This window comes from Diceros bicornis, chromosome 21 (genome assembly GCF_020826845.1).
Source record: "Diceros bicornis minor isolate mBicDic1 chromosome 21, mDicBic1.mat.cur, whole genome shotgun sequence".
NCBI lineage: Eukaryota > Metazoa > Chordata > Mammalia > Perissodactyla > Rhinocerotidae > Diceros > Diceros bicornis.
In genome coordinates, this window is record NC_080760.1 from 10835483 (window position 1) to 10850060 (window position 14578).

At 38.5% G+C, this 14578-nt stretch overlaps 2 protein-coding genes and 1 pseudogene across 2 annotated transcripts in view; all 3 read left to right on the top strand.

Annotated features, from left to right (window-relative positions):
* The window catches only part of SLC26A7 (solute carrier family 26 member 7), a 255412-nt gene that overhangs the window by 37927 nt on the left and 202907 nt on the right, over nucleotides 1-14578 (top strand). The window lies entirely within an intron of this gene.
* LRRC69 (leucine rich repeat containing 69) overlaps nucleotides 1-14578 on the top strand; it is a 91554-nt gene that overhangs the window by 22672 nt on the left and 54304 nt on the right. Inside the window, exons 3-4 of the mRNA XM_058564577.1 lie at nucleotides 2237-2309; nucleotides 7781-7976. Of these exons, the coding sequence (XP_058420560.1) occupies nucleotides 2237-2309; nucleotides 7781-7976 (269 nt within the window). The remainder of the gene's footprint in view (nucleotides 1-2236; nucleotides 2310-7780; nucleotides 7977-14578) is intronic.
* LOC131419747 (MOB kinase activator 2-like) lies at nucleotides 900-1883 on the top strand (annotated as a pseudogene).

Sequence of the window (14578 nt, forward strand, 5' to 3'; positions counted from 1 at the left end):
CCTTATTATCCAAGCACAGCAATAGTTTGGTGTCAGGGAGTTGAGCACCGTACAGCATGTATTACATGACCCTGTCCCCCTGACCAGAGCAGACTGGACAAGGGCTAGATATGTGTCCCAAGCTGAGTCAGTCATATTTTCTTTCTTGGGGATTATGGTAGACTCTAAAACAGTTCAATTGATCTGAGCTAATTACATGAACTAAGACAGAGGTTGCAAAGTGGTGGCCCATGGGCTGAATCTGGCTCACAAATAGGTTGGTTCTGTTTTGTCTGGCCTTTTAGAAATTTGAATTTAGTGCAAAAATCTACAGATCAAGAGAGTTTATATAAAAGTCTGGATCTCTGGCTCTTATTTACTTATGTTACAAAAGAAAGATTAGGCAACACTGGAATCACATTCCTAGGTGACAGCAATTGCCAGGAGCTGGCTTAATGGCAGCTGCCCTGTCAGATAAAGCTAAGTGCTCTCCAGTTCAGTACACTCCTGCCAGGCCCACTGCTGTGTTCCGAGTTATCTTCTTGGTTCCTGCAGGCATTTCAGTTTGAGAACTCTTGTCTCCCCTGTCTGTGAACATTCAAACGCAGGAGTTGTGGGATGGCTATGAATATGTGGAAAATTAGAGATAATATATTCAAAAGAGAAGAAATGGGGAGGGGGGGAGAGGGGGAAAGGGAGAATACCAATATGAAGCTGAGAGAAGCTGTAATGAGAAATGAAATTCTATGTTCTGCAGAGATACTGAGAGAGTATAATCTACCCGACTTGGAGAAGCTCTGGGGGAGACAGACTATTAGCCTGGAGCATGGTGTGGGTCTCCTTGGCCATGACAACCTGGTTCAGTGGTTCAGAATAAGCATCAGAAGTCCAGGAGACGCAAGCATGAGATTTCTGTAACCACCAAGAGCAGCCAAAGGACTGTGTGTGTGTATGCATATATATATACATACACACACACATATATAAATGGCCAATACATATACATATGAGCCTATAATTATATAATATTATGTATATATTATATGTGTGTGTATATAACTTCTGGCTGCGCCGGCTGAGGGCCGTGCGTGTTGGGCGGCCGCGCGCACCCATGGACTGGCTCATGTGCAAGTCCAGAGCGACGCCCCACCGGGAGAAGCCTGCGGCGGCAAAGAAAACGTGCCCAGAGCTGGAGGTCACCAATCGCCGACTTCCAGTTCAAGGAGCTGGTGGTGCTGCCCGGGGAGATGGACCTCACGGAGCGGCTGGCGAGCCACCCCGCGACGTTTTCCCACCATGTCCACCTGCAGTACAGCACCACCTCAGAATCCTGCCCAGGAGAGGCATGCCCCACGATGGCCGCGAGGGACACACGACAACTGGTACGCCGAGCGGGGGCAGAAGGGCAAGCGCGCAGAGCCCCAGTACGTCGACTTGGTCTTGAGCTCGGTGCAGAAGCTGGTGACCACCGAGGACCGGATCCCTAGAAGCACTGCCGAGGCTTCCCCAGCTCCTTGGAGTCTCTGGTGAAGATCCGCAAGTCCCTGTTCCCCGTGCTGCGGCACGGCTACTCGTCCCTTTTGAAGGAGACTCCGGCCCTGGAGCTGCACGGGCACCTGGACGCACTCTGCGTCCGCTTCGTCCTCTTCGCCAGAAAGTTCAAGCTGCGCGGCCCCAAAGAGGCCATGGCGACGGCCATCTCCCCGACGGGCTGTGCAGCGGCGGGGGCCCGGGGACCCAGAACACGTGAAGGGGAGGCGTGCTCCCCACCCCAGGCCGGCAGTTCGGGCGCGGGTGCCGCGCGGGTGCGCGCACGTGCGGGGCGCTTGGCGGGAGTCCGGAGGCGACGCGTGTGGGCCCCGCTGACCCGGCAGGCCGGCCGCGGCCTTCTGTTGGACCGATGAGTGCCGCTTGTAAAGAAGAACGTTTGGACTTCGTTTATTTGCTCAGCAAACATTTATGGGTCTGACGTTCTGAGTTAAAAAAAAAAAATCTTGGGATCTACTTGGTGGTGAGCCTGGCTGTACCCTCTGTCCTTGGGCGCCTTGACTTAGCTTTGTAACTTTGTGATAAATTCCCTCTTTTTGCTGAAGCTAGTTTAAGAAGATATCTTAAACTGGTGTTGCTAGGTTGTACCAGCAACTCAGAAAGACTTGGCCAAGGCAAGAAACCAGAAGGAAAACAAAGGTGTATAGAAAAGTGGCTAAAAATTATTTTCTAACAGATACCTAAAGTGACTAAAATTATTTTCTAACAGATGGCTTACAAAATTTGATCCTGCTTAATCTGAACAACAATCAGCTTACGTGGATTCCTCCAGAAATCAGCAGGTAATTTTGTTTATACTGAGACTTGGTTAAACACTCCCCATCCCCCCACCGCCCTCTGTGATCCAGACCCTGGTCGTCTGGACACGTGATGCCTGGCCTCAAGGCCTGGTGGGATTTATGCACAGCAAGGGGGCGTCTGAAGGACTGAGGCAAGCCGCTGATTTTAAGCAGATGGTTCCTTCAACACTTGAGAGAAATGAGAAACAGCATGACTTGGTATCTAAGTGTAGAAGTGGGAGTTGAAACAAAGCTCTAAAGTTGATTGTGCTATTGATTTCCCAACTCTGGGGTTCTTAGAGCTTGCTCTGTTGCAGAACTGGGGACATTAAATTTTATTTTATATGAGTATTGTAAACCATTTTCAACTTGATGGAAAAGGTGATATAAAAGCAACGGATTTAAAACCGAGATGTCATTTTCATTTAAAAAAACTCCTAATTTTATTATCATTAACAACAACAAAATGCTGCTTCTCCTTATCCTGCGCAGCTGCACAGATGGGCTGCCGTTACTGAGCCTTTCTGGAGCCAGCTGAGGGCCTTGTCCTGCGGGCAAAACACCCTCTTGGGCTTTTGGTCCCACAGATGGAGAGAGAACCCTGCTGGGGTATCCTTTGGAGACTGTCTTATTGCCTGTTGAGTAGAAACAGATGTATTACGAGATAAGAGCATCCAGATTTTAAAGGAGGATACAAAACCGTGAACAGTCCTCATCAAAGGGCTTTCTGCAGCACCCACAGTTGATGCCAATTCACCTCTAGCCAATGTGTTATGTTTCCAAGGTAGATTTTTACAGAGAAAGTAATGTTTTAAGTCAGAGCAACTAGAAGAATTTTTGATGTGATCTAATTTCTGAAGAAGAGGAATATTTATAGCAATGCCAATGCCAATAGTCTGCTTGTTTTTTATTTATTCAGCGTTATCAGTTGATTTATGTACTGATGCTCTAATGAAAAGAGGACACCTTGGAAGATCTGGCGAACGAGGTTCGGGTCATATCTTTGCGCAACTAGCTTTGTGACCTTGGGCAAGTAATTTAAATTCCCTGGACCTTAGCTTTCTCCTCTGTAAAGGAAGAATTTTGAGTAGATGAAGTTGAAAATCCTTGTAGCTGTGTTCTTGACTCAACCTGATGAATAATGGACACGTTTACAAGAGCCTCTAAGCTCAGTTTAGTGCCTTCAAATAACAGAGGAATGAAAAGCCAACTCCCACAATAGTAATTCAGTGAGGAATCAGTTAATGATTATAACAGTGATTAATGAAGAAAATTCCCTGTCCCTTTCTCTACAGGAACTCCACACGTTTGTCCTCTTTCCACTCTGGCTTGTCCTGCCTGCGTTGACCCTGTATACTCTCTGCAAATGCCTTTGCTCCCTATTTTACTGAGAAATTTGGGTTCCTGTAGTTCAGTTCTTTTCAGCCTCTTTATCTTGCCTTGGGTAGACCTCAAGGCTAAGCCTACTTCTTGCCTTTTCTCTCCTGCTCCCTCATTCTCTCTCCTTTCCTTCATAACCAGACTTCTCTAGAGGGCTCTCCATCTATTGCTTTTGTTTCCTACTTAACCCCTCAAAAGTCTCTTTTTCCCTCTCCATTCTACTGAATATCATTTTCAAAGGCTATTCATGCCTTTAGGAAACTAAATCTAATGGCCTTTTCTCTCTGCTGAATAAAAATTACATAAAAATTGTGTGTTCGTTTCAATGAGTTTTGACAATTGCACACGCACCAGGAAGGCATTGAACATTTCCTTCAATCCACAAATTTCCTCATGCAGCCTTCCAGTGGATTCTTACCCCTTATAGGCAACCGCTATTCTCATTTCTATCTCTACAAATTGGTTTTACTTGCTCTAGAACTAAATCATGGAATCATACAGTATGTACTCTTTTGTATCTTTTTTTGCTCAGAATAATTTTCTTTTTGAGATTCTCCTTATTGTTGCATTTTTCAGTAGTTTATTGTTTTTTGTTTATCCTCAGTAGCATTTCATTGTGTGAATATGCCACAGATTATTTTCTCCTGTTTATGGACATCTGGGATATTTCCCATCTGGGGCTATTATGAATTAAGCTATTATAAACATTCTTTTACAAGCCTTTTTGTGAACATATGTTTAATTTATTTTTCATTTCAATTCCTGGGAGGAGAGTTGTAGAGTCATAGAGTAGGAGTGTAGGTGTATATAGTAATTTATAAGGAATTGCCAATAGTTTTGCAAAGTGGTTGTACCGTTTTACATTCCAGCAGTTTTTAAAATTTTAACGATTGTAGTGGGTGTGAAGTCACATCTCATTGTAGTTTTAGTTTGCATTTCCCTAATGTCTAATGACGTTGAGCACCTTCTCATGTTATTATTCACCATTTATTTATCTTCTTTTGTGAAGTGTTTGTTTCAAGTATTTTTTTCCTTAAGAAAAACTGTGTCATTTTCTTTCTTAGAATTGAGTTGTAAGAATTCATTATGTATTCTGTATACAAGTGCTTTGACAAGTGTGTATATTGTAGATATTTTCTTCTAGTATGTGGCTTGCCTTTTTTTTTTTGGTGAGGAAGATGGGCTGTGAGCTAACACTTGTTGCCAATTTTCCTCTTTTTGCTTGAGGAAGAGTGGCCTTGAGCTAACATCTGTGCCCATCTTCCTCTTTTTTGTATGTGGGTCACCATCATAGCATGGCTTGATGAGTGGTGTAGGTCTGTGTCCAGGATCCAAACTCACGAACCTGGGCTGCCAAAGTAGAGCATGCTGACCTTAACTACTACGCCACTAGGCCGGCCCCTTTGGCTTGCCTTTTAATTTTCTTAATGGTACTTTTAGATGAACTGGAGTTGTTAACTTTGATGGGCGCCAATTATAAATATTTTTATTTTAAGGTTAGTGCTTTCTGTGGCCCTCTTAAGAAATCTTTGCCTACCTCAAATTATCAAGATATTATCCTATATTTTTTTCTACAAGCTTTTTAGTTTCTGTTTTTGTATTTAAGTCTATGATTCACCTCAAATTGATGTTTGTGCTCGGTATGGAGTAATGGTCAAAGTTCATTTTTTCTCCATGTGTTTATCCAGTTGTTCTAGCACCATTTGGTGAAAGACTGTCTTTTCTTAATTGAATTGCCTTACACCTTTGTCAAAAATCAAATGACCACTTACGGGTAAGTATTTAGATTCTCCAGTCTGTTCCATTGATCTATTTTTGTATCATTTCTCCTGTACCGTTCTATCCTGGTTACTGTAGCTGTGTTGTGAGCTTTGAAATCAGATAATGTGAGTCCTTTGACTTTGGATTCTTTATAATAATTTTGGGCATTCTAGGTACTTTGAATTTCCATATAAATTTTAAAATTGATTTGTTAATTTTTAGATGAAAGAAACTGTTCAGATTTTTATTTGGACTGAGTTGAATCTATAGATCAATTTGGGAAGAATTGGCATCTTAGCGATATTGTTTTTTTCTATATATGAACAAGATATGTCTCTACTTTTATTCAGAGCTCCTTTAAATTTTCTCAGTTGTAATTTATAGTTTTCAATGTAGGGGTCTCTCATATCTTTTGTTAAATGTATTCTTAACTATTTTATGTGTTTTTTGGTATTACTGTAAATGGAGTTTTTAAAACATATTTTCCAATTTCTTGTGGCTATATAGAAATACAATAAATTTTTAAAATATTGAGTTTGTAGTCTGTGACCCTGCTTTTAGTTCCAGCAGGTTTGTTTATATTACCTTTCTTTAATACTTAAACTATTTTTTTACAGTATATTTTGCCACTTATTAATGTTTTATTTAATTTCTCTCAGCAATGCTTTTTACTTTCGTTGTCTAGGTCTTACATAAATTTTTTTTTTTTTTAAAGACAGATCATTGTTATTTTCTTATATCTATTTTACACTTTTTTTTTTTTTTTTTTTTTGCTGAAGAAGATTCACCCTGAGCTAACATCTGTTGCCGGTCTTCCTCTTTTCTTGCTCGAGGAAGATTGTCCCTGAGCTAACATCTGTGCCAGTCTTCCTCTATTTTGTATATGGGATGCCACCACGTGTGTAGGTCCACCGCCAGGATCCAAACCCATGAACCCTGGACCGCTGAAGTGGAGCGTGCAAACTTAACCGCTACACTACCGGGCTGGCCCCACTCCAGTCTCCCTTTTTTAACTGTCTGAAAATGTCACCTCATTCTGTTATTACTTTACTCTCAACACGTTCAATGTTGAGGTCATTATGTATTTTCATTCTTAGCTTTGTAAGCAGGTACATCTGCTTTTGAATCTTGATGCTGTTACTTACCAGATGGGTAATTTGGGCAAGTTATTTGCTGCCTCCAATCTTATTTTCCTCATTTCTAAAATAAGGGTAATAATTCTAACCTCAGTTTTGTGCTTAATTAAATTAAATTTAATTAAGATTAAATTTAATACACAGGTACACAGTTGGTGCTCAATAGTACTAATTTCTTTCTGCTTCTTTATTCATAACACCCTCTCAGCTGATTATGTCCTCCTATTGCCCTAATTTTACAAATCCTATTATTCAGGGCTGAGTTCAAAATATTGATTCTTCCAAAAAGCTTGTGATAGACCTCAGGTACAATCTCTGCAATTATGGACACAAGTTTCCTTAATCTTTTTCTCCCCATCCAATGGCATTTTCTATCCTCATCTTATGGCTCTAATATCTCCTTCTAGACCATGATATACATAAGGGCAGAATGTGTGGCTGATTCGTCTTTTCATATTCCACAGCAGCTACGTGGTTCTCACATTTATATAGGACAAGGTATGTCTTTGCAAATTATACATCCAATGAGGGGTGAATATCCAAAGTATATAAAGACTTATACAACTTAATATCAAAAATAACAAACATCAGAGTGAATCTTCCTCAAGCAAAAAGAGGAGGATTGGCAACAGATGTTATCTCAGGGCAAATCTTCCTTAGCAAAAAAACAAACAACTGATTAAAAATAGGCAGAGAACTTGAATAGACATTTTTCAAAAGAAGACATGTAGATGGCCACAGACACATGAAAAGATGCTCAAGATCGCTAATCGTCAGGGCTGTATCTATACCTCTATCATCTACATCTGTATCTATACCTGTATCTCTGTATCCCTGTGTGTATATATATGTATGTATGTATATGTATGAGTCCTCCTTTGTCCTCTGGCTTCCTCTTTAATATGGCCAATGTATACATAAAAAGAATGAAAACAGAATTTTCTTTTTCTTAAATCTAGGTTTTGATTACATAAAATACTTTTAACATGAGCCATCTGATTATAAAATATCTTTAAAAGTAAAATTTCAACAGAGACTTTTTATGCTCAAATGATTCATAGTAGTTGTGAATATTTGATTTAAGTAAGGCTCAGATGAGCTACAAAAGATGACTTGACACTTAGCTTCTGATAAGTGGTGTCTGTACAATGGACTTTCTTATTGTGAGTTTATTCATATACTTTGTTTATTTTTTAGATTAAGAAGTGTTACATATTTGAGTATTAATCATAACCAGCTAGCCAGCATTCCTAGAGAACTTTGTTTCCTTGAGAATCTTTCTGAGCTTCAGCTTAACTACAATCAGCTCATTTGTGTACCTGAAGAGATTAAATTCTTGAAGAAGCTCCAGAAGCTGCTTCTGGTCAGGAACAACATTGAAGTTTTGCCAGAGGTAAGCAAAATGTGGAACCAAATTTTTTTGTTGTTGGGGAAGAACTCATTACAACATGATGGGGAGTGGTTATAGAATATGTTTGGACATCCGAGTATAAGCCATCATTTGCTTTCCCTCTGATTAGATGTAGTCAGTTCTTGAATCCTTATGGTAGAAGAGGTTTATAACTTGGATTATTCCACATAGCTAGAGATACCAGATTTAGTAAATAAAAATATAGGGAGCTCACTTAAATTTGAGTTTCAGGTGAGTAACGCATACTTTTTTAGTATAAGTAAGTCCCAAATATTGCACAGGACATACTTATATGAAAAAAATTCATTATTTTTTTGAAATTTAAATTTAAGTGAGCCTCCTGTACTTTATCTGGCAACTTGATATACAGCACAAAATACAAGTACATTTTGGCTTTGGAATATGTGCTAGATATCTTCCATTTTTCCTCCATAGCCACTCTCCATCCTTTTCCAACCTTCTCTGTGCCTGGGACACTGACCTGTATGGGCATCAATGAGCTCCTTTGTCCTCTGGCTTCCTCTTGGATATGGCCAGTGAGAGACATGAGCAGGAGATGAAAGGGCAGGGGGAGGTGGAGTATCAGATGGTATTCCCCAGGTACCCTCCCTGATAGGGTGCTGTGAGTTGCCTGCACCCCTCTCTGGAAGGCCACAGCCAGTGTTAGGTGGTTCTCATATGGACCATTGCTACCTCCCTTTGGCTCTTTAGGCCTAGCGTGGTAAAGAACTACCTGCTGTTGCTAGCTTTAGGGAACTTCGTGGATTTAGGGAACTACCTTTCTTGGTTTAGGGGACGTTATTGGTTTCCCTAAACCCTATCAAACTTTTATAAATAGTGACTTTATTAAACTCTCCTCAAATTTCCCAGTTTGAGAGTACTGTTTCCTTCTAGAAGCCTGCCAGTGGGTTTACCTTCCTTCTTTATGCAAATTAGAATTAACTTGATAGGAAGGAGTGCATGTCATATAGTAAATTGAGGAATAAAAAAAGTAGCAGATCAATACAGTAGACATATAAATGAAAAATCCCTACTATTTCATTTTTTTCTCAAGAGGGTATTCCCTTTAAAAATTCTGTATACATTGTAATGTGATATGTGAAAATATACCAAGGTGTAGGCTGTAAATAGGTACATTTAAAAAATTTTATTCTTGAATTCTTTAAAAATCATAATATCTATAAACAAGAAAATATCTTGAAGTTACACAATAAATCTACTAAAAGTGCAATTCCTTTATTTGAAGGAAAAGCAATAATAGCAGCAACAGGATCATTGTCATGAAACATTATTTTATTTAGTGTTCATAACAGCTTTGTGACTTAGCTTTTCTTATTATCCCTATTTTAGAATGTGGAAAAGATAAGTTATGTAAGTTAAACACAGTTTACAAAGGTCATAGAACGGGCTCAAATCCGTGTCTGTCTGACTTAAAATTCTATGCTTCAAATCATTACTCTTACTACAGTTTTATAAATCTCAAGAAGTTTAGATTTTTTAAAAAATTAAATGCTAATAAGTCCTTTCCTGAATTATCATGTAAAGAATTCCCGTGATCATTTATATCCTTGTATATTTAATATGATTTGGTCAATCATTGTTCTTTTTGGTCTGCATTATAAATGATAAGGCATTACAGAAAATACTCATTTATTTTGATAGAGAACAGATTATTAATAATTTTCTAGTACATTATAAATTATATGTATGCTTGCACATGTGTATGAATGTATATTTTATACTTATATTTTATACTCCACTCCTAGTAGGTCATACACTTCATTTTACTTCTCTAAAGTAGTCTCGGGTATAGGCAAATAATCCATTGGGAAAAGAATGGACCAGGAACTTATAAAACGTGTTCTTTCTTTTTTTCACTTTCTTTTTTCATCTAGCTTTGTTGAGGTATAATTAGTATATAAAAACTGCACATAATTAATGTATACAGTTTGGGAGTTTGGACATATGTGTACATTCATGTTACCATCACCACAATCAAGGTAATAAATATATCCATCACCTCCAAATATTTCCTTGCCTCTTTGTGTGTGTGTGTGTGTGTGGTAAGAATACTTAACATGAGATCTACTCTTAAATTTTTAAGTGCACAATACTTTATTGTTAACTATAGGCACTATGTTGTACAGCAGATCTCTGAAACTTACTAATCTTGTATAACTGTAACTTTATACCCATTGAAACTCTCCCCATCCCCTGGGAACCACCATTCTATTGTCTACTTCTATATTTTTGACAATTTTAGAGGCTTCATATAAAAGGAATCATGCAGTATTTGTCCTTCTGTGACTGACTAATTTCACTTAACATAATGTCTTCCAGAGTCATCCATTTTGTTGCAAATAGCAGAGTTTCTTTCTTTTTTGAGGGCTGAATAATATTACATTGTGTATATGTGTGTGCACATACATACATACCACAATTTCTTTATTCATTCATCCATCGATGCATACCTGGATTGTTTCCATATCTTCCTTGTCGTGAATAATGCTGCAATGAGCATGGCAGTGCAGATGTCTCTTGGAGATTCCTATGGATATATACCCAGAAGTGTGATTGCTGGATCATATGGTATTTATTTATTTATTTATTTTTTGGTATGTTTTTATTTTTAATTTTTTGAGGAACCGCCATACTGTTTTCCATAGTGGCTGTACTAATTTACATTCCCACCAACAGTGCACAAGGGTTCTTTTTTCTCCACAACCTCACCAACACGTATCTCTTGTTTTTTTCATTTTTTTTATTTAATTTTATTTATTTATTTATTTTCCCCCTGAAGCCCCAGTAGATAGTTGTATGTCATAGCTGCACGTCCTTCTAGTTGCTGTATGTGGGACACGGCCTCAGCATGGCTGGAGAAGCGGTGCGTCGGTGCGCGCCCGGGATCCGAACCCGGGCCGCCAGCAGCGGAGCGCACGCACTTAACCGCTAAGACACGGGGCCGGCCCTCTTGTTTTTTTTATAAAGGCCGAACAGGTGTGAGGTGATGCCTCATTGTGGTTTTGATTTGCATTTTCCTGATAATTAGTGATATTTAACATCTTTTCATGTACCTGTTGGCCATTTGTATGTCTTCTTAAAATGTCTATTTATGTTCTTTGCCCATTTTTTAATCAAGTTATTTATTTTTTACTATTGATTTGTGTGAATTCTTTATATATTTTGGATATTAACCCCTTATCAGATATATGGTTTGCAAATATTTCCTCCTGTTCTGTAGGTTACTTTTCATTTTGTTGATTTCCTTTTGCTGTGCAGAAGTTTAGTTTGATGTAGTCTCGCTTGTTTATTTTTGCTTTTGTTGTCATATCCAAAAAAGTCATTTCCAAGATCAGTGTCAAGGACCTTTTCCCCTTTGTTTTCTTCTAGTTATTTTGTGGTTTCACATCTTACATTTAAGTCTTTAATCCATTTTCAGTTTATTTTTGGGTATAGATGTATCCAGTTTTTTCAACACCATTTATTGAAGAGACTAACTTTTCCTCACTGTGTATTCTTGGCAGTCTAGTTGAACAACAGATGACCATATATGTGTAGGTTTATTTCAGGACTCATTGTTCTTTCCATTGATCTATATGTCTGTTTTTATGTCACTACCATAATGTTTTTGATTTCCATAGCTTGGTAATATATTTTGAAATCAGGAACTGTGCAACCTCCAGCTTTGTTCTTCTTGCTCACAATTGCTTCAGCTACTCAGGGTCTTTTATGGTTCTGTATAATTTTAGGGTTGTTTTTCCATTTAAAAATGCTTTGGATAGTATGGACATTTTATTGATAGTCTTCCAATCCATAAACGTGGGATATCTTTCTATTTATTTGTGTCTCCTTTAATTTCTTCATTAGTGTTTTATAGTTTTCAGTTTATAAGTCTTTCACTTCCTTGGTTAGGTTTATTCCTAAATATTTTATTCTTTTTGGTGCTAATATAAATAGGATTGTTTACTTTTCATTTGTTTTGGTGAGGAAGTTTGTCCCTGAGCTAACATATGTTGCCAATCTTCCTCTTTTTGCTGAGGAAGATTGTCCCTCAGCTAACATCTGTGCCCATCGTCCTCTATTTAATGCGGGACGCCACCACAGCATGGCTTGATGAGTGGTGCGTAGGTCTGTGCCCAGGATCCGAAACTGCAAACCCCAGGCTGCTGAAACGGAGCGTGCAAACCAACCACTATGCCACCGAGCCGGCCCTAAATGTGACTGATTTTTGCATGTTGATTTTGTATGTTGCATCTTTACTGTATTGGTTTATTAGTTCTAACAGCTTTTTGGTGGAGTCTTTAGGATTTTCCCCATATAAGATCATGTCATCTCCAAACAGAGAATTTTGCTTCTTCCTTTTTGATTTGGATGGCTTTTATTTCTTTTTCTTGCTTAATTGCTCTGCTAGGGCTTCTAGTACTGCGTGGAATAGACATGATGAGAGTGGCCATCCTTACCTTGTTCCTGATCTTAGAGGAAAAGCTTTCAGCTTTTACTGTTGAGTGTGATGTTAGCTGGGAAATGTATTCTTAAGACACAATTTTTGCCACTTTTATGGCAGTTGAGGTCATGAAAGGTTAATTTCTTTGGAACTGAGTTTGTTGATTGGTAAGCAGAAGAGTTAAAAGGGATAGTGTATGAAACATACTTTGATTTGTAGAGGGTAGGGTTCTATGTAATTGTAAGGGTGACATTCAGGAAATTGTGATTCAATAGGTAAAATGATATTGGAAAATTATAATTCATGGTACATATTTGAATCACACTACGTAAATGTAGACTGCTGGTACTTGCTGCTGTAGAAATAAGGTAGCCAGATTTGTGGTAATTGCAGCAATATTTGGAGATTCCAGCAAAGAATTTCAGAATTCGTAAAGAAAGATACATAATTAGGATCTAAAATAAGAATGGTCAACATATGATCTAATGCATCATTTCCCAAAGTGTTCTCCAAAGAACACAGGCCATATGTATCCTCTGAGAAAATATATGGTCAAAGATGTGGTAACCCACTCTTGGAGCTTCACAAAACATAAGCATATTAAAAGTACTGAGTAGTCCTACGGTAAATAAAACTGTTTAACCTTGTTACTTAAAGTTTCTTGAATTTAATTTAGAATGCTTTTTCCATTTAATATATATTAATATCCCACAGAATATGCTTTGGGAAATATTGGGCTAAAAAAATTATTTAAAATTAAAAAAATGAAATTCATGTTTTCGTTAGTTATAATGAATACTAGCCTCTAATTCAATGCCTACTATGTAGTTGGCATGAAGTGTATGGTTGTTTTATATAAAATCTGAACTTCTTAACACGGTATAGCAGGCATCTGTTGTTTTCATTTGCCCAGCATCCGTTTCTACTTCTTCTCATAATGGTATCATGATTTGGATTTGTGAAGTTCTCCTGCCCCACGTTTAGTCTGTGAGTTTGCTTAGTACTGACCTGACCCACTGGTCAGGCCAGATCTGGCCAATCAAAACATTCCATTAGACTAGGCATTGTGATTTGTTCAAGGATAGGCATATGACTTAAAGTAGGCCAAGGAGGACTTTGCTGGACTGATGGGAAATAAATGTATTCTTTGTGCTGGGGTTGCAAAATTGGAAGAATGTAAGTCCAGAACTGCTGGTGTCTATCTTGCCGTTCTTGGAGAGGGCATGACTTTAATGATGCAATCACAAAAGAAAGAGATATATTATTATTGAGCACCTAGAACCAGCTATACACAATGCCAGGATTTTTTGTTTAAGTTCCCTGTTACCTCAGTCAGTTTACCTTTTTGGTAATTTGGGTTGGATTTCTGTTCACTTGCAACATAAAGAATCCCAGCTAATACATGTGGGGTTTGTAAAAGGCCTTTCCTACTCTGACCTCTTCCATCCTCAGTCCCTCTTGCTCACTCTGTGATACAGCCACACTAGACTTCTTACAGTTCTACCCCAAGCAACTGTTTTCTCTTAATGGAACACTTTTTGTTCCAAAGAGCTCAAAGAACCTCAGCTTAAACTTCACTTCTTCCAGGAAGCTCTGTCTTACCTCCTAAAACCAAATATACCTTTTATTTTTCCCATATCACCTTATCCTCAACCCTTCATAACACTTATCATTCCCATAGCACAACTTTGTAATTGCCTATTTGTGAATTTTTAATCCTTCATTAAAAACCTGTGGGGAATATGCAGATGCAAAGACCAAAAAAGAAAAAAAAAAAAAGAACACCACCACAAACAACAACAGCAACAGCAACAACAGTCATGGTAGCAACTACAAACAAATGAAAAAGAAAGAATTAATGGCAACAGAAGTAATATTAAGTGTTTTGCAAATACAGCAGGAAGCCCTTCTATCTTAATATGTGAATACTGAGAGAACATATTGATAGTCTGAAAATGTCTGTAGCTAACACAATACTAAGGAGAGTATCATACCAGTGGAAGGCTATGTGGGACTTAAGAAGAGGACCACGTGTATGGGAGATGGCAGATCCCACTTAGGGGACTTGCTGCCTAGCTATAGGGAGTGTGGACTGTCGACAGCCTCCAGCTGTTAGCTCTGTCAGGATCTGCTTCAGCTG